Source organism: Schistocerca americana, chromosome 1 (genome assembly GCF_021461395.2).
Source record: "Schistocerca americana isolate TAMUIC-IGC-003095 chromosome 1, iqSchAmer2.1, whole genome shotgun sequence".
In the NCBI taxonomy this organism is placed as follows: Eukaryota; Metazoa; Arthropoda; class Insecta; order Orthoptera; family Acrididae; genus Schistocerca; species Schistocerca americana.
The window spans coordinates 627,369,141-627,396,407 of NC_060119.1; the positions used below are offsets into that span (position 1 = coordinate 627,369,141).

At 41.4% G+C, this 27,267-nt stretch overlaps 1 protein-coding gene across 1 annotated transcript in view; it reads right to left on the reverse strand.

Annotated features, from left to right (window-relative positions):
- LOC124607489 (DE-cadherin) overlaps positions 1–27,267 on the reverse strand; it is a 630,570-nt gene that overhangs the window by 24,485 nt on the left and 578,818 nt on the right. The window contains 10 exon segments of the mRNA XM_047139866.1: positions 7,464–7,702; positions 10,615–10,815; positions 15,538–15,693; positions 15,831–16,013; positions 16,110–16,297; positions 16,409–16,715; positions 23,168–23,293; positions 23,371–23,532; positions 23,624–23,754; positions 23,850–23,993. Coding sequence (XP_046995822.1) covers positions 7,464–7,702; positions 10,615–10,815; positions 15,538–15,693; positions 15,831–16,013; positions 16,110–16,297; positions 16,409–16,715; positions 23,168–23,293; positions 23,371–23,532; positions 23,624–23,754; positions 23,850–23,993 — 1,837 coding nt within the window.

Here is a 27,267-nt window from a genome sequence, read left to right on the forward strand (position 1 = left end):
GAGGCTGAAATGAAAATAAAAATATATGGGGAGAGATAAAGGTGAACTAGAAAGCAACTGGAGATCTGGTGTAAAAAAAGTCGAAAAAGTGTTGGTTAAAGCTGAGCAATGTTGACCCTGTGGTGAACTTGGGTTGGTAAACAACAATGTGCACAAAGGTTAGGTGGTTGTGTTGCCGCCAAAACACGTTAAAGGGTGGAGAAATTTGGGAAAATTTCAAAAAAACTGCGTGTAAATGTATTAAAATAGTGGTTTTGTGGTGGCAGATTATGAAAATGAGGCTAACAATTGTCTGACGTAGAAATAATGACGTTAAAACCTGTGGGAAGCGGCTAAAAATGATCAGTGATGTGGGAAAAAACGGAAATTTCGGGCGTATTATAGTATTTGAGAGTTGCAGCATCGCGTTTTAGTACCTCAATAGTGTAAATTCGCGTAGTCGTTTGTCTTCTGTTTTTGTTTTGAACGGCCAGTGTCGGTTGGTCACAGTCAGCGTGCTCCCTGCCGCCGTTGGATAAGCAGCTGCAGCAGCAAGTCGTATACTCCTAGCTCACTCATTTGTTACATAGTTTAATTCTTAATTTCTTTGCGTGTTTTTGGTACTTGCATTGTTTAATTCATAAATTTCGGGCGTATTATAGTATTTGAGAGTTGTAGCATCGCATTTTAGTACCTGAATAGTGTAAATTCGCGTAGTCTCCTTCCGCCGCCAAGCAGTGTCAGCAGTGCGCAAGTAGCAGCATTACTGCATTTACTAGGCAATCTTGTATTTTAATAACCGTTTAAATTTTGTCGATTTGTTTGCGCTCTCTGTAGATTAGTTCAGACGTTCTTTGCAAAACAGTTTTTAGCATGGATAGGGACTGCAACTGCTGTGTTCGGATGCAGGCTGAGTTGGCATCCCTTCGCTCCCAGCTTCAGGCAGTGTTGGCTTCGGTCACACAGCTTGAGGCTGTTGCCAATGGGCATCACTGTGGGGGTCCGGATGGGGGTTTGTCGGGGACGGCCAGCTCGTCCCACGCGTCCCCCAATCGGACTACAAGTGTGGTTGCCCGGGATACTGCCCGCATTGAGGCTGATCCCTCACCTGTGGTAGAGTGGGAGGTCGTCTCAAGGTGTGGCAGGGGGCGAAAGACATTCCGGAGGGCTGAACGGAAGGCCTCTCCAGTTCGTCTGACGAACCGGTTTCAGGCTCTGTCTCAGGCTGATACTGATCTTCGGCCTGACATGGCTGCTTGTCCTGTTCCAGAGGTTGCCCCTCAGTCTGCAAGATCCGGGCGGTCGCAGAGGGTGGGCTTACTGGTAGTTGGGAGCTCCAACGTCAGGCGCGTATTGGAGCCCCTTAGGGAAATGGCAGCAAGAGAGGGGAAGAAAACCAATGTGCACTCCGTGTGCATACTGGGGGGGAGTCATTCCAGATGTGGAAAGGGTCCTTCCGGATGCCATGAAGAGTACAGGGTGCACCCATCTGCAGGTGGTCGCTCATGTCGGCACCAATGATGTGTGTCGCTATGGATCGGAGGAAATCCTCTCTGGCTTCCGGCGGCTATCTGATTTGGTGAAGACTGCCAGTCTCGCTAGCGGGATGAAAGCAGAGCTCACCATCTGCAGCATTGTCGACAGGACTGACTGCGGACCTTTGGTACAGAGCCGAGTGGAGGGTCTGAATCAGAGGCTGAGACGGTTCTGCGACCGTGTGGGCTGCAGATTCCTCGACTTGCGCCATAGGGTGGTGGGGTTTCGGGTTCCGCTGGATAGGTCAGGAGTCCACTACATGCAACAAGCGGCTACACGGGTAGCAGGGGTTGTGTGGCGTGGGCTGGGTGGTTTTTTAGGTTAGATGGCCTTGGGCAAGTACAGAAAGGGCAACAGCCTCAACGGGTGCAGGGCAAAGTCAGGACATGCGGGGACCAAGCAGCAATCGGTATTGTAATTGTCAACTGTCGAAGCTGCGTTGGTAAAGTACCAGAACTTCAAGCGCTGATAGAAAGCACCGAAGCTGAAATCGTTATAGGTACAGAAAGCTGGCTTAAGCCAGAGATAAATTCTGCCAAAATTTTTACAAAGGTACAGACGGTGTTTAGAAAGGATAGATTGCATGCAACCGGTGGTGGAGTGTTCGTCGCTGTTAGTAGTAGTTTATCCTGTAGTGAAGTAGAAGTGGATAGTTCCTGTGAATTATTATGGGTGGAGGCTACACTCAACAACTGAGCTAGGTTAATAATTGGCTCCTTTTACCGACCTCCCGACTCAGCAGCATTAGTGGCAGAACAACTGAGAGAAAATTTGGAATACATTTCACATAAATTTTCTCAGCATGTTATAGTCTTAGGTGGAGATTTCAATTTACCAGATATAGACTGGGACACTCAGATGTTTAGGACGGGTGGTAGGGACAGAGCATCGAGTGACATTATACTGAGTGCACTATCCGAAAATTACCTCGAGCAATTAAACAGAGAACCGACTCGTGGAGATAACATCTTGGACCTACTGATAACAAACAGACCTGAACTTTTCGACTCTGTAAGTGCAGAACAGGGAAACAGTGATCATAAGGCCGTTGCGGCATCCCTGAATATGGAAGTAAATAGGAATATAAAAAAAGGGAGGAAGGTTTATCTGTTTAGCAAGAGTAATAGAAGGCAGATTTCAGATTACCTAACAGATCAAAACGAAAATTTCTGTTCCGACACTGACAATGTTGAGTGTTTATGGAAAAAGTTCAGGGCAATCGTAAAATGCGTTTTAGACAGGTACGTGCCGAGTAAAACTGTGAGGGACGGGAAAAACCCACCGTGGTACAACAACAAAGTTAGGAAACTACTGCGAAAGCAAAGAGAGCTTCACTCCAAGTTTAAACACAGCCAAAACCTCTCAGACAAACAGAAGCTAAATGATGTCAAAGTTAGCGTAAGGAGGGCTATGCGTGAAGCGTTCAGTGAATTCGAAAGTAAAATTCTATGTACCGACTTGACAGAAAATCCTAGGAAGTTCTGGTCTTACGTTAAATCAGTAAGTGGCTCGAAACAGCATATCCAGACACTCCGGGATGAGGATGGCATTGAAACAGAGGATGACACGCGTAAAGCTGACATACTAAACACCTTTTTCCAAAACTGTTTCACAGAGGAAGACCGCACTGCAATTCCTACTCTAAATCCTCGCACAAACGAAAAAATGGCTGACATCGAAATAAGTGTCCAAGGAATAGAAAAGCAACTGGAATCACTCAATAGAGGAAAGTCCACTGGACCTGACGGGATAACAATTTGATTCTACACAGAGTACGCGAAAGAACTTGCCCCCCTTCTAACAGCCGTGTACCGCAAGTCTCTAGAGGAACGGAGGGTTCCAATTGATTGGAAAAGAGCACAGGTAGTCCCAGTCTTCAAGAAGGGTCGTCGAGCAGTTGCGTACAACTATAGACCTATATCTCTGACGTCAATCTGTTGTAGAATTTTAGAACATGTTTTTTGCTCGAGTATCATGTCGTTTCTGGAAACCCAGAATCTACTATGTAGGAATCAACATGGATTCCGGAAACAGCGATCGTGTGAGACCCAACTCGCTTTATTTGTTCATGAGACCCAGAAAATATTAGATACAGGCTCCCAGGTACATGCTATTTTTCTTGACTTCCGGAAGGCGTTCGATACAGTTCCGCACTGTCGCCTGATAAACAAAGTAAGAGCCTACGGAATATCAGACCAGCTGTGTGGCTGGATTGAAGAGTTTTTAGCAAACAGAACACAGCATGTTGTTATCAATGGAGAGACGTCTACAGACGTTAAAGTAACCTCTGGTGTGCCACAGGGTGTGTTATGGGACCATTGCTTTTCACAATATATATAAATGACCTAGTAGATAGTGTCGGAAGTTCCATGCGGCTTTTCGCGGATGATGCTGTAGTATACAGAGAAGTTGCAGCATTAGAAAATTGTAGCGAAATGCAGGAAGATCTGCAGCGGACAGGCACTTGGTGCAGGGAGTGGCAACTGTCCCTTAACATAGACAAATGTAATGTATTGCGAATACATAGAAAGAAGGATCCTTTATTGTATGATTATATGATAGCGGAACAAACACTGGTAGCAGTTACTTCTGTAAAATATCTGGGAGTATGCGTGCGGAACGATTTGAAGTGGAATGATCATATAAAATTAATTGTTGGTAAGGCGGGTACCAGGTTGAGATTCATTGGGAGGGTGCTTAGAAAATGTAGTCCATCAACAAAGGAGGTGGCTTACAAAACTCTCGTTCGACCTATACTTGAGTATTGCTCTTCAGTGTGGGATCCGTACCAGATCAGTTTGACGGAGGAGATAGAGAAGATCCAAAGAAGAGCGGCGCGTTTCGTCACAGGGTTATTTGGTAACCGTGATAGCGTTACGGAGATGTTTGATAAACTCAAGTGGCAGACTCTGCAAGAGAGGCGCTCTGCATCGCGGTGTAGATTGCTCGCCAGGTTTCGAGAGGGTGCGTTTCTGGATGAGGTATCGAATATATTGCTTCCCCCTACTTATACCTCCCGAGGAGATCACGAATGTAAAATTAGAGAGATTAGAGCGCGCACGGAGGCTTTCAGACAGTCGTTCTTCCCGCGAACCATACGCGACTGGAACAGGAAAGGGAGGTAATGACAGTGGCACGTAAAATGCCCTCCGCCACACACTTTGGGTGGCTTGCGGAGTATAAATGTAGATGTAGATGTAGAAATGGAAATAAAGTGAAAGTTATTAGGACTAGCCGAAATGGTTGTTTAATAGGTGAAAGGAACTATTTCTGAACTGGAAACGGTGGATTTTATAGCAGCGGTAGTGTTGGAAGTGGAAAAAAAATTTTTGGTTATGGTTTGGAAGTGGGTTACGTATTATAGAGTATATATATGCGGGATAAAATTGTATGGTAGATTACGGTAAAAAGGAGAAGGTTGGGGTGGCAAAGTCACTCTGCACCCACCTTATTGACCTGATCATGCACCCTCTGATCTTCACCTTTTCTGCTCTCTATCAAAAAACCTTCATGGAACTTCAATTCTGGATGAAAATGCGCTTCAAACATGTCTCAACAAGTTCTTTGTTTTAAAACCGTAATATTTCTACAGTCATGGGATCAAGAGATTACCCCCAGTATTAGCAGACCGTTTTAAATAGTGAAGGAGAATGTATTATTGATGACCAATGTCTGTCATGTGTATCTGCTATGTTTAATACTTATGGGAACAAGCTACGAACTTGCACACCAACCTAATACTAAATCAGAAAAGGAGAATAAACAACTGCTTCAAAACTGTTTGAGTCATTCAGTGAAATTTCTAAGGAGTGAAGATATTTGCCTCGACCTAAAGCCATCTGAACTCAATATTATTCCACATATCTGTGATGTTGTCTAGAGCAATATGATCTCTTGTACCTCAAATCTGCACCACTTGCGGGTTGCTGTTAAACAGTTGTGGATCAGCATGGCACCCAAACTTTTTGGCATTCTAGTTTGTTTAATAATATGCTCCACTGATCATATTTATTCCTCTCATTTACGAAATTCTTAAATGGTATGAAAGTACTTATCAAAGAGAAACTACTTCAATTTCTATTTGAAAACACTACCATTGTTGTCAGACATGATTTTTGTGAGACAGTGGTCAACGAAATACATCAAATGAACTCTCAGTTGCAAATGAGGGCAACTATCAGCTGTAGAATGGAATCACAACAATGAAAATTTGTGCCGGACCAGGACTCGAACCCGGATTTCCCACTTATCGTGAGAGGTCGCCTTACCATTTGGCTATCCGTGCATGGTCCACGGTCAGACCCAAATTTCCGTATGTCATCAACCATGCCTCTATGACCTGTACTCGTACATCCATTCTGTATATTCCCGTACAGGTCAGATGTACTTTAAAGTCGCTTGCCCGGAATCGGCAGATAAATATGATATTTCAGTGCCTGTGTTGTTCTGATTACAAAGCAAAGTTCCTTTGGACATGCATGCATGTACATGCATGTACATGCATGTTCAAAGGAACTTTGCTTTGTAATCAGAACAACACAGGCACTGCAATTTCCTATTTATCTGCCGATTCTGGGCAAGCGACTTTGAAGTATAACGTCTGAACTGTACATAATGAATGTACAAGTACAAGTTGCAGACACATGGCTGACAGCATATTGAAGTTTGGGGCTTACTGTGAGCCATGCATGAATAGGTAAATGGTAAGGTTAGAGGGGAAACTGGGGTTCGAGTCCCGATCCAGCACAAATTTTCGTTGTTGTCATTCCATTCTACAGCTGATGGTTGTCCTCATTCGCAATTGCAAATTTATGTAATGTATTCCATAATGGGTGTAGTCACCGCAGTGCCTGTTCCTTAGGACATGCATGAATGTCCAAAGGAACTTTGCTTCATAATCAGAATAACATAGGCACTGCAATATCGTACTGGTCAATGAGTTTTACAGCTGTGTCTTTTCCTGTTTTCTGGGCCACACTTAAATTCACTAGATGGTAGAGCAGATCTTTTTTTCTTCTCATGCTGTATTTGTCAAGACCTATCATGGTATGAAACATCACAAATTTGAAACTTCCTGGCAGATTAAAACAGTGTGCCGGACCGAGACTCGAACTCGGGACCTTTGCCTTTCGCGGGCAAGTGCTCTACCGACTGAGCTACCCAAGCACGACTCACGCCCCGTCCTCACAGCTTTACTTCTGCCAGTATCTCATCTCCTACCTTCCAAACTTAACAGAAGCTCTACTGCGAACCTTGCAGGACTAGCACTCCTGAAAGAAAGGATATTGCGGAGACATGGCTTAGCCACAGCCTGGGGGATGTTTCCAGAATGAGATTTTCACTCTGCAGCGGAGTGTGCGCTGATATGAAACTTCCTGGCAGATTAAAACTGTGTGCCTTTCTTTCAGGAGTGCTAGATTCACTGTAGTGATATTTTGGCCTTTTTAAAATGTTATTGCATGTTCCATGGGTGAAACTGAGTGTATAGCACAACAGTAGTGTGGTTGGGAGGGTTTTCTATACAAACTAATAACAAGGCATGTGTAATATAAACTAAACTGTGCATTATGTACATCAAGCAAATATTTAAGACAAATTACAATTCTAGAAAACTTAGATTAATATCTGATCAACCTCAGAATATGAATCAGCTGTAGTTTTCATGCATTATCCTGAAGTTTATGCAGCAAGTAGAAAATAACAAGAAGTCTGTATCAGTTTGGTGACAAGACTTTCTTCCAAACATGAGGTAATACTAGTGTAAAATCAACACAAAGAATAAAGTCAAAATTTTCTAGCAATAATTTATATTTATAAGCCTGTTGAACGCCATAAATAATTTTAGTTAAAGTACTCTCTCTCTCTCTCTCTCTCTCTCTCTCTCTCTCTCTCTCTCTCTCTCTCTCTCTCTTTGATTTCTTTTCATAAGCTTTGAAGCAACAACATACCTTTCACCAACTGCAGTGCCTCCATTGAGGCAGACAATTCTCTCTGGTAGAACTGCACAGCTGCAAATGGGATCTACTACTGCCCTTACACCCACAAATGAGGATGTATTTGTATACACAGCATATGGTTTATTTGTTTTGTTGAGAAAATTTCTACAAGACGACTCACAATATACTTTTTCTAATAAACATTCATCAATATTGATCATCAGCATTTTCACGCCCAGGTCTCGTTCAATCTGAAAAAGAGAACACACTAAATTGGTGAACCTTAATAATTCAGTCTTCTCACTGGTCTCTGCAACTACCAGGCAGCCCACAACTTTTTCCCTTATTTTCATTCCATCTGTAGTGTGTTAATTAATGTGCTTAGATACCAAAAACAGACATTATTATGAAAACTTTCATACAGGTCACAAGTGTTGCACGTTCATCTCATGAACACAAATATTTTCCAACTCTTCTTATTACACTACATACATCTTGTTTGAGTAGTATTAAGTTCAGAACATACTGTTTAAACAGCATCACGAAAGTAATAAATTCAATAATTACAGCAACTGAGTCACTATTTATGCACTCTTTTTCCACTAACAAATGAATGTACTACTTTAAGCATCGTTGTTTTTCTATAACTCAACCTCCAACCCATGCTGCTCAGAGATGTACGAGGTCTGTTCAAAAAATTCCAGAACTTCCTCCACAAAATTTTTCTATGCTTACCTTTTACTTGTGAGTGGTCTCCTCCTAAATACTCTCCTCCACAACTGATACACCACTCCCTAAGACCATTTCCACTTCTGAAAACAGTCTTGTCTGCGAATTTTCTTTTATCTCATCTATAGTTGCAAACCTCCATTCTTTCAACAGGATTTTCAACTTTGGAAATAAAAAAAGAGTCCATAGGGGCCAGGTCTGGAGAGTACGAAGGATGAGGCGACACACTGATTTTGTGTTTTGCACAATTGCCACACAACATTGGGGATGAATGTGTAGGTGCATTATCATGATGCAAAAGCCCTGAATTGTCTCACCACATTTTCTCGCAGGAATCGCAACACATCCCGATAGTACCATCAATTTAACTGTTTGGTCCTGTGCCATGCATTCATAACTGTAGACCCATATCTCATCACCAGTTATGATTCTCTTAATGAACATCTCATTCTCATTTGTATGATCCAAAAGCTCTTGACAGATTGTGAGGTGCAGGTTTCCTGTGCATTCCAAGATGATGCAACAGGGTTTCATGACGTGATTAAACTGAAATTTTACAGTCTTCTGCAATCTCTCTGATCAGTCTTCAATTGCCACACACAATTTTGCTGACGTTCCCAAGGTGAGCGTTATCGGTAGATGTCAAAGGGCATCCTGAATGAAGATCATCTTTAACTTCCATCCAACCATTTTTAAACCGTGTGAACCACTCCAAACATCGAGTATAGTTTAAGCACTTATCACCATAGGCACTTATTTGGTGTGTGTCTTTAAAGGTTTACTTGAGTTTCACACAAAATTTAATGCAGGCGCATTGCTCCTCTAACTCTGCCATCTCAAAATTCGCAAACTGTGCAACACATTGTTCTACCCAATACAGCACTGAAAAATAACTAACAGGCATAAAACAATGGAACTTCTGTCCGTTACACATTAAACACAGGCGTGTGCAGGGGTACCAATCACATTTTGCTCCAACGAACAACTGACACTAAATTATGGGTGTTCTGGAATGTTTTGAACAGATCTCATATTTAGTTTTTTTATTACATTTTACCCATTCAGCCCTGAAACTTACATTTTTTAATGCATGCAACTGACAAATACTTTAAAATCTGTGCCAATACCGATTATTCACATTGAGGTTTTTTTTTTTTTTCTTTTCTTTTTTTCCTTTTACAAAGGGACATAAGATAAAGGGCGCAAGCCGTTTTTCTATAATGTGGTGAAAATCACTGTGAAAGAAGGCCAATTACATGTAACCAAGATATTCATTTCTGAAATAATTTCTCTGGTATGCATTTTGGCTTGCCAGTTAATTTGTATTCAAAAATTTTTATTTTATTTTTAATTTCTCACTTTAATATTCCCCTACAACATTCAAGTACAATTCATTGTAGCCTACATCCCAAGTAAGACTGCAGCTTCAGCAAAGGTTGCTTCCTCCTATCGAACACGATCTTCTGACAATATGCCCACTACAAACCCACTGTCTGTACCCAATATGGAGTGAATGTGGGAGAGAAATAACATATTGCCTGTTGGCTACTGCCTGGAACATCCGTTCTAAACTGAGGACTCCCTCTGGTCCTCCCTTTCAGCTAGCAATAATAAGATTCTTTCCCTGCTTTTTTTTCAAATTTTATTCTGACATTGAAATTAATGTCATGACTATTGTAATGGGCTAACAAGACTTCACAAAACAACCTGAGTGGGCCCATTTGTCGTATTCCAAACAAGGAATAAATTCCTTTCTGTTCATGATAATCTAGGTCTTATAATTCAATGGCCTCCAAGAGCATGCCCACATCATGGCAATACTGACCAGGTCCCTTCTCAGGCTGTAAGCTGCCAATATGCAAGAATTTCAATTTGGAACTGCTATTGCCAATACAATGATGAAATTATAACAACTGAATCTTAGTGTTTGATACATACACAACCATGAACAATTGAATTCAACGTAATTCAGTACACTTTATCTGACATAGTAAGAAAGTCATCTATGCCTGCACTAACGTAGATCAACTTCCTTGTTTCTGTGTTTCTGTTCCCTTACTTCATCTTCAAAATATCTCTTTTCCTTTAGCTTTTAGAAACGCACAGCTCCAAAAGAAATGGTTCCTCTAACGTAAAATTTCTTTGAATTCTGTTATGTCAGAGTAGCAATAATAGCAGTAATAATATTAATAAAGAGGTATGAAAAGCAATCACAAAACATATGAACTATTAATTATATATCATACCATGCTCACCATAGGGAGTGCATAGTATGATATGTTTAAGTGACAAAACTAGATCTAAATATTCAACCTAAGTGCTCATCAGAAAAAAAGAAAAAAAGGGGAAAGGGGGGGAGGGGAGGAGGAGGACAGACTTTCATGCTACTGTTCCACCCTACTCCCCAAAAGTAGTCAGTAAGCAATAAACTCACCTCATCTTGATGCTCTGCCACTATTGCATTTAACCGTTCTGGTTGGTAGTAAGGGGACCCATGTGCCGAAAACCTTACATCTAGTACATCCGTGCTATCATTGTGAGGTGAATGGAGAACTGTAAAAACGTCCACATTTTCAAGGCTCACATTGAGGAATTTTGAAAGTTTTAACTGAAGCAGGTTCTTCATGCTGGGTTTCTGAAATATAAAAATAGGGTAGCATTAAAAATACATAGTGCAATATCATTTACGTGAGAAGTAGAAAGTGACTATCAGTAAAGCTGAATATTTTAGGGGTCAGTAAGCTGATTATTTTAGATGAACATACAACAGAACAGATCAATGACTTCTGGAGGCAGCACACACAAGAAAATTATATTAATATAATACATTTCAAGATACTTCAGTTCAATATTGTAAGCAAGGAGCAATATCAGTTTTTAGCTTCTAAGACTCAAAGAACTGCCTAGAAGCAGTCAATTACAGATCTGTAAATGCCCAAATGTTGGGGCAGTGTGATATATTGTTGCAGTGTTGCACAGCTCCCAATAATTTTACACTCACTTGCCACCTTTCTTCTAACCTCTTAATTCAATAAACCTAACATATCCTCTAAAATACATTAAAATTGATCATCTGTGGTCATATGATGTCCTAATGGATCAATAATCACTACCCGCTTTGGATCAAACTCTTGGCTGCTTTTATTGTGCAACTACACAACAGGTAATAAATACCCCACAGCGTTGTCTCGGCAGGGATGGGCCTAAGCCAGTACTTAGTAACAGGCAGAACACCTGCCAGTGTCTGTCCTTGGATGTTGCGTTATACCAGCAAATCCCCTAGGATGAAACAGTGCCAATTGCCCCCTCAGATTGCATCACTCTTTGAGATAATCTCAGGCCTGGTTTTGCCACCTCTCGCAGTGGCAATTTCTTTCCATGCCACTAATTATGCTTTATTTTCCAGCCATAACTCACCAACTTCAGTATTTCATCAGGAATCATAAAAATTCTGATTCATACATAAATTTGCTACAAGGATAGAGTTTAGACGGAAATGCTTTCTTCAACTGTAACTGTAAATCGAACTTACAAGGACATGACAGATTTCTGATTATTTTATTTACGATATGCGAAGTTCAAAATTCAAATATTGATGTCCCAAAGCAGTTTCATGCAACTCTAAAAACTCTCAAGAAAATCAGTTTGAAGTTAACCAAGTGACTCTAAATCATTAATGGTACAACAATTTTCAAAGTCAGTATGGCTCTATTGGGAGCACTCAAGAGGTAATTGCTGGATCGCTGGTTCTAGTCTCATTTTGGTCATACTTTTTTTGTTGCAAACCCATCCCCCAACCAAATTCAAATACCTATGTCATTAAAACATTAAATTTAAAGATATGATAATCAACAAATATCTCATTATCATTTTTATGAAAATTTAATGTGAATTGAGGGCAACACAATACTAATAGCACCTCTTTAAGATGACAGTTCAAACCTGCAGTGTGCTTGCTACTATTAAGTTAGTGACAGTTGTGGTAACTGAGATCCCAGTTCTTACACTAGTGGAATTACCTGTGGAGCAGGCCACAGGGGCTTTCAGCAAATACCACTACAGTTTGAAAAGACACATCATCTTTTATGAGGGATAGCCATGGCTTTAGTAGCATTTCAGTGCAGCAGGTAAGTGTTCTGCGGCTTTGAGCATGAAAATCTTGCAAGGCTAAACCAGTTATTATTACCCCTCTATAGCGCTACTGACAGAGCCACAATGTCCATCAAAAATCATTCTACCATTAATGAATTAAAGTCCCTTGAGGAATTTCTAAGTCAATTTACTTAAGAATTTTTTTTAGAGTTGCATGAAACTATTTTGGGTGAGTGATATTTGAGCTCTGAACAAAATTACAAAAATACAATTGACTCCTGTTTCTCTCGTTAGTGTCAAACCACCAGGTTTGGTAAAGAGGATGGATTCTAGCAACACAGCATTCTTGGCTTTACTGTGGGTGTTACGTTTATGCTGACACACACCGCACTTTTGAGATGACCAAGTGTTTTCATCTACATTTACAGCTACACATACGTGATTACTCTGCTATTCACAATAAAGTGCCTGGCAGAGGGTTCGAACCATCTTCAAGCTGCCTCTCTGCTGTTCCACTCTTGAACGGCGCGCAGGAAAAACGAGCACTTAAATTTTTCTGTGCAAGCCCTGATTTCTCTAATTTTATCATGATGATCATTTCTCCCTATGTAGGTGGGTGCCAACAGAATGTTTTTGCAGTCAGAGGAGAAAACTGATGATTGAAATTTCTTGAGAAGATCCCATCGCAATGAAAAAATCCTTTGTTTTAATGATTACCACTTCAATTCAAATATCATGTCTGTGGCACTATCTCCCCTATTTCACAATAATACAAAATGAGCTGCCCTTCTCTGAACTTTTTCAGTGTCATCCATCAGTCCCACCTGATGCGGATCCCACACTACACAGCAGTACTCCAGAACAGGGCGGACAAGCACGGTATAAGCAATCTCTTTAGTAGACCTGTTGCACCTTCTAAGTGTTCTGCTAAGTGTTCTTTGGTTTGCCCTACCCACAACATTATCTATGTGATTTTTCCAATTTAGGTTATTTTTAATCGTTATCCATAATTATTTAGTTGAATTTACAGCCTTCAGATTTATGTGATTTATCGCATAATTTACTAGTTATGGAGTTTTTTCAGCTTTCTAATGAGGAGAAACTAAATGCAAAGACTCTCTGAAGACCATCATCTGATTTAAGTACTGCACAAAATGTTAATACTGGAAATCAAAAGTTTAAGAGAACATTTAATAGGAATATTTGTAAAAAAAAAATTAATTGATTATGTGGCTGTGGAGTTAAAAATGCATATTGCTTAACAGAGAACTCCTGCGGATCAAAGCAGTAGTTACTGACATAAACCACTTAAGTGCCAAACTAAAGAAATATGGATCTTCAGCTGTTTGCATACAGAACTATTTCAGACTGTCACTTTTTGGAACAGTCAATGTAGCTGTACAATTTGGTAGTGCAGAGAGAAAGAAAACTGCAGTTTATAACCAAGTAGTTAGGGGTAATATGTACGTGGTAAATTTTTATTAAAATAAGTTTGTTTCTGTGGTTCTTTTGAAATGGCCTTAATTGGTAATGTTGAAGCTGAATCATCATGAAACCTAGGTGTTTTCAGAGGTCCAAGTAATTTTAGCACCGAACTGGATGTTGCAGTGGAAGGTCATTAAGACAAAGCACCTGTGTTCAAATGAATATCCAAAACCATCCAAAATGAAAAGATTGGACTGCAGTCCTTGACAAGATGGTAAAGAAGTATTTATCATGATCTTGCCCTGCTAGGTAGAATTTTTAGCCCCAATCTGTAAACACAGTTTACGACTAGCAAAAAGACATCAGTAACCAGATACTGGACGACGGCTATGTAAAGAGTGAAACTGCAAAACACTTCTTTGTCACAAAAATTTCTTTCCCGATGTAATTTTAATTATTGGCTGAATTATTCTGTGAATTTCCACCACTGGCCAAAGTTCTCTTCAGTCAGCTACAACACAGACACTGGTGTGTGTTCTGCATACAAGGCCGTGTCAGCATTCAATGTAAATATCACTAAGATCTAAGAAGAGATTAATCTCACCAGCAGTAATGAACCCAATGATTGCTCACTGAAGAAAAGGAAACTAGACAGGCCTGTGTGGAAAAGAGAAGCGAATGAAGTGTTCGACACCACTTTCCTGGGCTAGATATTGTTTTAGTGTCTCTGGGCACCTTATAGCTACATCATTGTTTCTTCCACAGAAGTTCCATTTACATGATTGTAAGTTGCCTTGAGATATCAAAGACAGTGCGTTCAGGGTATATCTTTCTGGATAACCTGAAACTACTTCATGAACTGTGTCATCTATTTAGCACAAGGATTCAGGTCACTGTCTGGTGCTGTAAGTATAGTAGAGTTTATAACAACCAACAATCCAGAGATGATGATCACTAAATCTTTCAAGACGGTGAAGCTAATTATTACAATGATGTCGTCAGTCAAAGCAGAAGGGTGTTTTTCCACTTTGAAAAATATAAAATCATTCTTAAGGAACTCTATCAACTAGGAAATATTTTAGTCTTGGGAAAGCTTTCTACTGAAAGAGATCTCATGATGGAAATTACAGATGTCTATTAGCAGGTTATTGATATGGTTGTACCACTGAAAAACAGGAGGGCAAAATTTCAAGAAAAGGTAGGTAACAAAAAGTGCGGTTATACTGTATAATTTGCTCCTTATTTAGGTGCTTTAGATACAGAATGTACAGTAGTTTTAAAAGAAATGTAGTTCGTTATTTAATGATATTCAATTTTATTCTTATTTCTACAAAATTCTCATATTTCTGCAAATGCATGGTGACTTTGTACCTTCATATTTTTTGCATGACAAGCACCTCTCTCACATCACATGACCTTCCTGGATTCACATTGGCTGATGGCAAAAGTTTGCATCTCCAATATAATACCCATATAAGAAAGCTATTGACTGATGTTACTGATGTTTTCTTAAAGCATGTGTCCTAGTGCTTCTGTAAATTGTTCTAATGGGTTTATTTCCCACTAGTAACCGTCATAGTAATGAAACAAGTAGCTCCAAACACAAAATAACTCCACTGAAAATGCTGCGTCAAGATAATTCCAGTAATTAATAATGAACACTTTAACTTTGCTACTTTTGTTTTATTATTGCACTTATATTTTTGTTTTGTGCACATGTGGACAGCATAATAGTCACAGCACATCTACAAATGTAATTATAATGAAGAACCTTGATAATCCAAAAGCACATCAGTTTGTGCAGTTTCAATTACAGGTACAAATGCAAATGAGTACAAACCCCATTTGGTCCAGGAGCTACAAATTCTTCTGCTGTTACACCATAAAATCTAATTGAACCCGATTTGTCCACTGCTTCTTCAGGAATTTCTTTCACAGTGACATTTACATAAGCATTTACTTCATGTTCCTTCACAAATATTCCTTCTTCTCGCACCTGCAATTTTTTGGAAAGGGTTGCTATTGAAGTAGAATTATCATTAAATAATACCACTTTTTGCAGCACAAAAACATGTATTTCACAAGTTTACTTCACATTTAGTTTCAGTCGTTTACGGTAGTGCATTTACTTACAGTGAATTCTAGAAGATATTCTCCACTTTGTGTTCCAGCAAGCATTGTGATCATACCAGTGCCAGCGTCTAAATTGAAATTAGGATGTGATTCACCCTTCCACCTAAAATGTTTGTCAGGTAAATCCCAATCATCAGGGTCTTCAACATAAACCTGACCTATTTCTGTGTTTGGAGCCTCCCCCTGCAAGGAACAAAACCATGAGAAATTTGTAGCTTATTTATATAGCTTATGCACACGAATGAACTGTAGTTAAATCTGGCTCTTTGCTACTCTCACCTTATAATTGTATACAAAAATGGAACTTCTGCCCTCCTGCATAGCATTGTCATTGACATCACCTATTATCACTGTCAGTGTGCTTGTACCAGTTTGCTGAGGTTCTCCACTGTCTGTAATGGTGATTGGCACAAGGTACTTCTTTTTCTCTTCTCGATCAAATACCTTCAGTGCAAATAAACTGTTTCCTGCAATGGAAGAAAAGGAAGACATTATCCTATATGAACAGAGTTCAAAACTTGCTATCATTATGAGGACTGCTTTTCCATATCGTGTAAATCAATTATACCTAGACATACCTCTTATCTCAAATTTTTCAGTTGTGTCTCTATCTGCTTCTACACTCATCCTGAAAGTAAATGGTGGACCATTTTTCGGGCCATCGTAATCTGTAGCATTCAATGCAGTTATATTGCCAGGTTCTTTATTTTCTTCCCATATAACTGGCTTAGCCATGCTGAGGAATGGTGCATTGTCATTAATATCTATTAGGTTAATAATGACCTCTGTAATTGATGATTGGGAAGTTGGTCCACCACCTTCATCATCTGCTGCTATTAAAACCTGCCAGGCTTCATAGCCATTGGGTGGATCTCGGTCCAAAGGCTAAAAACAAAAAGTAACAGTTTTTTTTTCGTGAAATTTTATGCTTTACATTTAATGTGTCACTAACAGTACATTAAAACAGTGGAAATTCCAGGTAAGAGTATCAGCAATGAAGGAAAAGACAGATTGCTACTTATTGTAAAAAAAGACACTTGAAGTTGCTGACAAGCACAATCAAAGGCACAGCCTTCATCAGTAAAAGAGAGGCACACACCATTCACACACGCTCAGTGTCAGGAGGATGTGGGGCAGGGAGGTGGAGAGACAAGGAGCAAAAGAGGAGAGGAGAGGAGAGGAGAGGAGCAGAGCGGAATGGAATGGAGTGGAGCGGAGTAGGAAAAGATGGGCGGGTGCATTGGCAGAGAGCTGCAAATAAACAGGGTGGAGATGAGAATGGGTAGGAGATGATAGGACAGAGGCAGTGGAAACTATTGGGTGGACAGTGTAGGTTACCGTAGGTTGAGGCAGGGATAATTTCGGGAGCAGATAATGTGGTTTTAGGATAATTCCCCATCTGTGCAGTTCAGAAAAGCTGACAGTGGAGGGAAGGAACCAGATGGCTCAGGTAGTGAAGCAGTCATTGATATCAAGTGTGTTGTGTTCAGCTGCATGTTGTGCCACAGGGGACGTCTACTTTGCTGTTGCCCACAGTTTGGTGGAGGCCGTTCATCCTGGTGTACAGCTGGTTGGTAGTCATACCAATATAAAAACCTGTGCAACCATTGCAGCAGAGCTGGTAAATGACATTGCTACTTTCACAGGTGGCCCAGCCCCTGATTGTTAGGATAAAGCTTTGACAGGACTGGAATAGGAAGTGATGGCTGTGTGGATTTGGCAGGTTCTGGACCTGGTCTTCCACAAGGATATGATCCTTGTGGCAGGGGGTTGGAATTGGAAATGGCATAGGGACAGATTAGGATGTTTTGGAGGTTGGGTGGACGACGGGCCACCACTTTAGGAGGGGTGGGAAGGATCTCTGATGTAGGATGTTCCTCATTTCAGGGCATGATGATAAGTAATCAAAGCCCTGGTGAAGGATGTAGTTCCTTTGTTCCAGTCTGCGGTGGTATTGGGTGATGAAACGGGTGCTCCTTTGTGGCTGATTCTTGGGGGCGTGAGGAGATTGTTTGTTGACCAGATCTGTGAAGACCTTGGTGAGCGCTTCAGCATACTTAGCAGGTGAGTATTTGTCACTGCAAATGTGCCTTTCCCAGATGACCAGGCTGTGTGGGAGGGATTTTTTGGTGTGAAAGGGGTGACAGCTGTCAAAATGCAGGTGCTGTTGATGGGTTTATGTGGACAGAGGTGTGCATGAAGCCAGCAGAAAGGAGGACGTCAATATACAGGATGGTGGCATGCTGGGTTAAGAAAGACCATGTGAAGCAGACAGGGGAGAAGGTGTTGAGACAGTGAAGGAACGAAGACAGGGTGTCTTGTCCAGAGTCCTGGTTATGAAGATAACATCAATGAACCTCAACAAGATTACGGGTTTGGTGTTTAGGGAGGCTACGGAAGTCTCTTCTAGATGGCCGATAAAAAGTTTGGCTTTGATGGTTGGCATTTGGGGCCCATGACTGTGTCACAGATTTGTTTATATACCTTCCCTTCAAATAAGAAGTAGTTGTGGGTTACGATAAAGTTAGTAAGGTGTGCAAGGAATGAGGTAGTGAGTTTGGTGTCTGAAGGACATCAGGAAAAGTAGTGGCCAATGGCAGCAAGACCATGAGCATGTAGGATGTTTGTGTAAGGGAAGTGGCATCAACAGGGGCAAATAGAGATCCAGGAGGTAAAGGGGTGGGGATGGTGAAAAGTCGGTGAAGGAAGTAGTTCATGTCTTTGATGTGAGAGGCTAGATTATGGGCAATTGGTTGGAGATGTTGGTCAATGAGGGCCGAAATTCTTTCAGTGGGGGCATAATAACCAACCACAATGGGGGCCCAGGATTGTTGGGTGTGTGAGATATCAAAGGAGTGAGGAGGAAAATAGATTCAGGGGAGATGTTCTGGGTAGGGCCTAAGGGTTTAAGGTGGGATTGGAGTTTGTGTTGGACTCCGGAATGGGATCAATCTGGTGGAATTTACAGGTACAGGACTCAGCCAATTGGCAAAGGCCTTCTGGCAAGTAGTCATTGTGATTCATAAGATTCGTGGTGAAACCTTTGTCTGCAGGTAGGATGATTAGCTCAGGATTTGTTTTGAGGTTGTGTATGGCTGTTTTTTCTTCTACTGAAAGGTTGGTGTTCTGAGGAAGGGACCTGGGAAAGGATGGTGAGACTAAGTTGAAGGTAAGTCCACATTAATCCCACCAACCACCAAGGAAGGTGACCAGTGGCTGGTTAGTTGGGAGGGGTGAAGTATCATGTTTAGATGTTGGTATGAAATGGAGGAGGCATGGTTCAGTAGTGGAATTAGGGTGGTAATGGTTGGAGGGATTGGTGGCACAGAAGTGTTTCAGTTGCAGGGATCAGGAGAAGGAGAGAAGGTCTTTGACAAGTCCAGCATGGTTAAATTTGGATGTAGGGCTACAGGTAAGGCCTTTGGCTAGAACAGACTTCTGTGGAGCTGCTGGATTTGGTGGATAGGTTAACAACAGAGTTACAGTAATGTTTTGGTTCCCTATTTATCCACTTCTCATTTGAAGGGAAGGTATACAAACAAATCTGTGGCACAGCCATGGGCACCCAAATGGCACCCTTCAATGCCAATTTATTTATTTATTTTCTGTCCATATAACAAAGTTTTCGGACATTGTCAGGAAAAATTAGATTACATTACACATATACAGTAAAATATTTACATTCTTACATAACAAAATATGGATCAGACACATGTCTGTACACATTATTTTTCAAAAGGGCACTACAAGTAGATTCCTCTATAGTGTAACACAATTTAGCTTATATTTATAATAGTACAGTACACATAATACAGTGTATAATTACATTCTTTCATACCACTGATAGATCGGAAACATTGTCTATATACACTGTTTTCCAGGATGGCACTACAACTTAAAAGTCCTCTATAGAGTAATAACACTTCTCTATTAATAATTGCTTCAGTCTACTCTTTAGCATATTTAGATTTACTTTCTTGAGTTCACAGGGTAGTGCATTGTAGAAAATTGCTCCCATTCTGTGTGGGCTGTGGTCCGTTGCCTTTTTATTGGTCACAATTCTATGAAAATTTTCCCTTCCCCGTGTATCATAGTTGTGTACATTACTGTTTCTCATATTAAATTTAGGATTTTGTTTCACGATCATGACTGTCTGCAGTATATACATGGAGTACACTGTATGAATTTTATATTTTCTAAAGATGTCTCTACAAGGCTCTCTCTTCTTTACCTTGGCTACCATTCTTACTGCCTTTTTTGTAATCTAAAAAGTCTATCTAAATGAAATGCTGATGCCCCACCCCATATCTCAATACCATACTGAAGGTGTGGATGAATTAACCCAAAATATATTTACCTTAAAGTATCATGGTCCAAGAAGGCCGAGACCCTTGTCAGTAGATACACATTTCTACTGATTTTCTTGCAAATATTATCTACATGGTCTTTCCATGATAAGTGTTCATCAACAACGATGCCCAAAAATTTATGTGAATTTGCATATGCAAAACCCAATGGGGATGTAAATACAGTATCAGTTATGGCATCATTATAACTGTGGAAGAACTTCATTATTACTGTTTTGTCTTTATTTACAAGAAGCTTGTTTGCTGTAAGGTATGCGTACAGAGTATTGAAACTGATCTCGGCACTGTTAGCTGCAGACTGCATATAACTGCCACAGCTGATTAAGGATATGTCATCGGCATAGCTTACAACCAAGCAATCTTTTTATGGGCTGTCTAGAGGAGACCTTCCTAGCCTCCCAAAACACCAAACCCCCAGCTCGGTTCAGGTTCATTGATGTTATCTTCATTATCTGGACTCGGGGCCAAGACACCATATCTTCATTCCATCACAGCCTTAACACCTTCTCTCCCATCCACTTCATGTGGTCCTCCTTAACTCAGCACGCCATATTCTTGGATGTTGACCTCCTCCTCTGTGATGGCTCCATCCGCGCGTCTGTCCACATTGATCCCACTAACCACCATTGCATTTTGACAGCTGTCAACCCTTTCACACCAAAAACTCCCTCCAACACAGCCTGGCTATCTGAGGATAGCCCATCTGCAGTGACAAATACTCCCTTGCTCAGTATGCTGAAGGTCTCACCAAGGCCTTCAGAGACAGGCACTATCCCCCAGACCTAATCCACAAACAGATCTCCCATGCCAATTCTCCTCACACCCCCAAGAACTAGCCACCCCCAATACCACCCCAGACTGGAACAAATGAACCACAACCTTCATCACAGCTTTGATTACCTATCATCACATCCAAAAATGAGGGACATTCTACCTGAGATAGTTCCTGCCCCTCCTAAAGTGGAGTTCTGTCATCACCCAGCCAACCTCCACAACATCCTAATCCATTCCTATGCCATTCCCAATTCCAACCCACTAGTCACAAGGATCATACCCTTGTTGAAGACCCAAGTGCAAAACCTGCCCAATCCACCCACCCAGCACTTCCTATTCCAGTGTTGTCAAAGGTTTATACTACCCCATCAGGGCCTGGGTCACCTGTGAAAGCAGCCACATCATTTACCAGCTCTGCTGCAATCATTACACAGGTTTTTATTTTGGTGTGACTACCATCAGGATGAACAGCCTCAACCAAACCGTGACCAAGAGCAAAGTAGACCTCCCTGTTGCACAACATGCAGCTCAACACAATACACTTTATTTCAATGGCTGCTTCACTACACGAGCCATCTGTATCCTTCCCACCACCACAACCACCAGATGTTCTGAACTGCGCAGATGGGTGTTTCCTAACAATACAATCTCTGCTCCTGTAATTATCCCGGCCTGAACCTACAGTAACATACTGTTCCCATACCCTCCACTCAACAGTTTTCACCCTCCCCCATGTCCTATCTCCTCCTCCCCATCCCCATCCCCATCCACCACCCTGTTTATTTGTACCCTACCATCAATGCATTTGCCTGTCTTTTCATGCTCCTCTCCTCTTTTGCTCCTTTTCTCCCTATCTCCCTGCCCCGCATCATCCTGATGCTGCGCTTGGCATTCTAGTCCCTGCACACTCCTCCAGAGAGTATTCATCTCTATCCCCACCTGTACACCACCCCTTCCCCTGCCCAGCCCCCTCCGGATTGCTGCTTCACCCCATGTGATGTTGCATTCTGGCCCAAGATGCTGGACCCCCTCGCGCGCACACGCACACGCACACAATCATCACGTGCATATTTGAAATATGTTTAAGCAGTTTTCTGATAGAGTATTTTGACATAGTATCTATTGTAGAACATTGCTGGGTATCTCATCATGTATGACATACAGAAAAAGATGTAACAAGTATCCAATCTGAGCAACATTGTGTTATGTTAGGTCAAACAGATTTTGTTCCCAGATAATGAAGATTCTAAAACTGCTCTACAATCAGTCTCAGAATATGTGAACCTTTCAAGTCATTCCTTTCATTTCCTGAGTGCACTGTATAACTGCTGAGCACTAACAGTTGAATATCCTTCTTACAAATTTATTTATATCTTCTATTTTTATTTACAACTTCAGCAGTTATAAATTCCACTCTTCATTTCTCTGCTATTATACCGAAGTGTTACCTTTCTTTTTAAATAATGTCTTCTTACTCAGTTCATTAGTTTCTCTGGCACCCTTCCTTGACTTGCTCCACATCCTTGACAGTTCAACCTTCTAGATTATATCTATGGAACATGGTGAATGTATTAACTGAGATTAAATATTTATTTCTATGGATTTCAGATTGCCTCCTAAAAATGTGTGTGAATGTCAGAATGTATTTTCATTCAACTGCAGTGTGTGCACTGATATGAAACTTCCTTGTAAATTAGAACTGCTTGCCAGACCAGGACTTGAACCTGACATCTTTGCCTTTCGTGGATAAGCACTCTACTGACACAGTTATCCAAGCGTGACTCACGACCTGCTCTCACAACTTTACTTCCAGCAGTACCAGATCTACTTTCCAAACTTCATGGAAGTTCTCCTGTACACCTTGCAGGATTAGCACTCCTGGCAGAAACGATACTGTGAGGACATAGCTTAGCCACTCCCTGGGGGACTGTTTCTGGAAAGAATTTTCACTCTGCAATGGAGTGTGTGCTAATTTGAAGGAACCCAGGTTCAGGTCTTGGTGTGGTACACAGTTTTAATCTGCCAGGAAGTTTCATATGTGGGAAAAGTTATTTTATTTATATCAAACATGTTAAGTCATATTTAAAGAACATCGTATCATATTCCTTCTTCAGCCAAGACCAACAGGCGTTACACTAATAGGCAGCATGGTTAGTTGTATGTACACTTAATTTATTTTTGGATCAATTAACATACCTTAAGAAGCATCAGGCACCCATCTTTATCAATATCCAGCAATTTTTTCTGTTCATCCTTGAACACAAAATATACAATATTTTGAGGAGCACTTCTGTCCGCTATGTCGGGGTCGTATGCCTTCAACTGAAAAAATTTGAATATTAAGATTCATAATGATACAAAATATCTGGTTCAGTCCTAATATTCATGAAGGTACTTACTGTGACCAAACATTTCTCATCTGGAATTCTTTCTTCATAAATTTCTATTTCTTTCTCATATTTCTCAAAAACAGGTGGGTTATCATTTACATTGTCAATTAAGACATTGACTGTAGTATAATCCTCATACACACCATCAAACGCACGCACAAGAAGTGTATACTGAAAAAGAAGTTGTTAATGAATTAAACAGTTAAATTTTTAACCAATCATTTCTCAAGTAAAATGAAATGTGATAAGAATAAATGCTTGCCTTTGTAGTCCTCTCGTAATCCAATTGGGAAGAAACTCTAATTTTACCAGTGCGTGGCTCAATTGTGAAAGGATTGTCATCCTTTTCACCGATGGCTGTGTTGTTTATGATGCTGTACATTACAATGGAAGCTGTAACAATTTTTTGTAGTTTATAATAAATGCCTTAACTATTAATTTGTGCTATAACGTTTCTATACTTCCACTATAAATGTAAAAGGAAATACCTGTGTCATTGTCAATAGCCTTCACCTGAGTAACCATGGAATTTATATTTGCATCTTCCTCAATGTGTGCTGTATACAGCTTGTGTTCGAAAACAGGTTGATTGTCGTTTTTGTCAGCTATCCAAATCTGAAACTGTTGCTCACCTACAAAAACAGATATTGGTTTTCAAATTATTCAGTATGTAGCCATTTACCTACTAACTTTGGACTCACCCCTATTAGTACAAGGAAGATAAATGTTGCAGATTCAGTTCACCTGCCACTGGTCTTACTTTAACTACTGAAATTACTGAAAAATCAATGTTATAATGATAAAAATTAGTCTGCCTATTCATGTATGTAATCTAATGTGAAAATAGTTCACCTAATGGTATTTTATGTTCTGCTAGTATCTCTCACTGTTTTCTTTACTGGTACTAAATGCCAGTTCAACAGTTTCATTCAAAGCAGGCAAAAAATTTCAATTATAGTGTAGCAGGGCATTTTATCAAATACCTGATCAACTATTGATATTTGTTCCAGTTGAAGATTCTGTGGTAGCAAGTATTTGTCATGCAATATGTAAGACATTGATTGATTGATTGATTGATTGAGACGGGTTATGGGACAAAATGGCAAGGTCATCAGTCCCGTAATTCCAAAGTGAGTCACAGAAGAAAGAGGGTCTACTAAAAACGGACGGATCCAGTCAGGGGAGTCAAATTATAAAATAACGATCATTAAACACACACAGTAAGGGCATAAAAGGTGAGACCAAATTTAAAAACTGGAAAAAAGGGAGGCGGTCAAGACTGTAAAGGAAGTCCCAACCACAATCAACCTACCCCTGCTCCAAAACTGAAGTAGAACCTTATATCTGGAAGTAAAAACCACTTTCACGGAGGAAACTGAGGACCAGTTCAACTATCTGTGGATCATCTGCTAATTTTAAATTTAAAGGATCAGGGAGACTATACTTAACACGAAGGGCTGAAAGAAAGGGACATTCCACCAATATGAGAGATATCGTCAGTCTGGCTCCACAGCCACATTGTTGGGGTGGGTCATTATGTAAGAGGGAACAATGGGTGAGCCAGGTATGACCAAAGCATAAACGGCATAAAACAGTGGACTCCTTCCAAAAGGAGCAGAAGGAAGAGTGCGAAACTACAGTAGACTCCTCGATTGTGTGGAGTTTATTACTATGAGCAGTACCACTCCAGATGACATTCCACTTTTGGGCAAAGAGGGATCTGATGTAGATCCGTATATCCACAGGTGGAATCATGAAAGGAAAAAGGGTCTAAGTATCTGTCTGCTTCTCTAGTTAAATGGTCAGCCTGTTCATTCCCTGGGATGCTCATATAACTTGGGACCCAGAGAAAGAGAGAAAGAGGGAAAGATGACTGAACAGGCGGCATGCTTAAGGGCAGAGAGAAGGACATGGATTGCAGAGACCAAAGGATGACAAGACTAGCATCGGTCAATAGCCTGCAGGCTGCTCATGGAGTCTGAACAAATTAAAACACTGTGGAGGGAGACCTGAGAAACAAAAAGGGGGGGCCCTGTCAATGGCTAGATGCTCTGCTGCGAACACACTATACATGACCCTGGCAATAAATGGTGTTCAAAGCCAGTAGGGCACATGAAAGCATATGTCACCTTATTGACTATTTTAGAACTATCAGTGTAAAAGATGGTGGCACCCAGAAACTCTGCAAGGACGGCACTGACAAAATGCCGGGAAACCATAGAAGCAATAGAGGCCATAGGACCCTGGAATAGGTTGGTCCTAATCCATGGTCTAGGCACCATCCAAAAGGGAGGGAGGGGGGTGGGGGGGAGGGGTTACGGGAGGAAAGACATGTGTGCAGTCCAGTGAGTGGAGATGGGAGATCCCGACAGAGGGAAGTGAGACACATGCCAACTGGTGATCCCACCCGTGGCCAGGTGTTCTGGGTGTTAGGGAGGGAGGCATACTCAGTGGGCGAAGAGCACAGGGTACACAGGATGGTCAGGGAATTGGCGAATGCATAAGAAACACGGAGTTGGCTCTGTCAGATGTCTAGAGTGGGAAGTCGAGCTTCTGTGAGGAGACTATCAACAGGACTAGTGCAAAAGGCACTAATAGACAGATGCACCCAAAATTATGGACAGGGTCAAGGAGTGTCAGAGTGGAAGGAGCTGCTGAGCCACAGTAAAAATGGAGAAGAGTGGAACAGTTGGAGGCGGAGAGCATTAAGCTTCCACATACATGTACACTCTATGGTGAACGTGGGGGCAGCCATGTCAGCTTGTTATCAAAAATAAGGCACAAGATACGGGACTGTGCTACAACATTAAGGAGCTGGTTGCCCAAATAAAGTTCTGGATTGGGGTGTACTATTGGTCGATGACAAAAACGCATAACCCGCGTTTTGGAGGGAGAAAACTGGAAGCCCATGCAGAGGCCCGTCAGTTGACACCTTGGAGCTGACACTCAGCAGATGCTACCGAGTGGGAGCTGCACCAGATGCAAAAATCATCAACATAAAATGCCGGCGTAACCAGATGCCCTACAGAAGTCACAAGCCCATTGATGGCAATGAGGCGGCGTGTGACAATTCACAAAACCCTGTGGGATACCATTCTCCTGAATCTGAGGTGTGTTGAGTGAAGTGCCAACTCTAAACTGGATGTGGCTGAAGACCCTGAGGACCTGTTGCCTCGAGGAAACATCCAAGTGTTGGATCATCTGGTTGTGGATGGAATCTGGATTTGGGGCTGTGCCTCGTGAAGAGCTAATTCCCATTCAGTGAAGAGAGCATTATAGGGCTCAATGGGGTGCAGCAAAAAACAGAGGGGGGCTCTGGGGGGGGGGGGGGGGGGGGGGGGGGGGCGCGCTCAGCTCAACTCTGCATTTCTGCAAGAGAAAGGTAGTAGGGTAGAAGAGGACAACGAAGCCATCACAAAGCTTGTTGCGAGGTGTTCTGCGGGGACCAATGCATCAGTGCACAGAGCACCCTGGAGGTTCAGACCCTGTATGGTTGACTGTCACTGGTGGGCCAGAAGGCTACAGATCTTGTACCAAACCTGCACAGAAGAGGCATACATCCCCAGGGACAAAACATACTGGTCGCAGCATTCCTTTTTACTCTGCTTAATAAGGTAACAAGCCTTAGCACTGAGACACTTAAAAGTGAGGACGTTTGTCTGTGAAGGGTGTCGCTTAAATCATTGCTGCGCACATCGGCAGTCCTGGACAGCGACTGCGACATCCTTGGTCCACCACAGTACTGGTTGACAATGAGGGGGACCTGTGGATAGGGGGACAGCAGTGCCAGCAGCATGAAGAATGATGGCAGAGATGCCTTTCATGACTACATCAATCAAATTTGAAAGGGAGGTGTCAAAGTGCTTAGCAGATGTATATAAAGGCCAACTGGCCCTGCAGGATGCC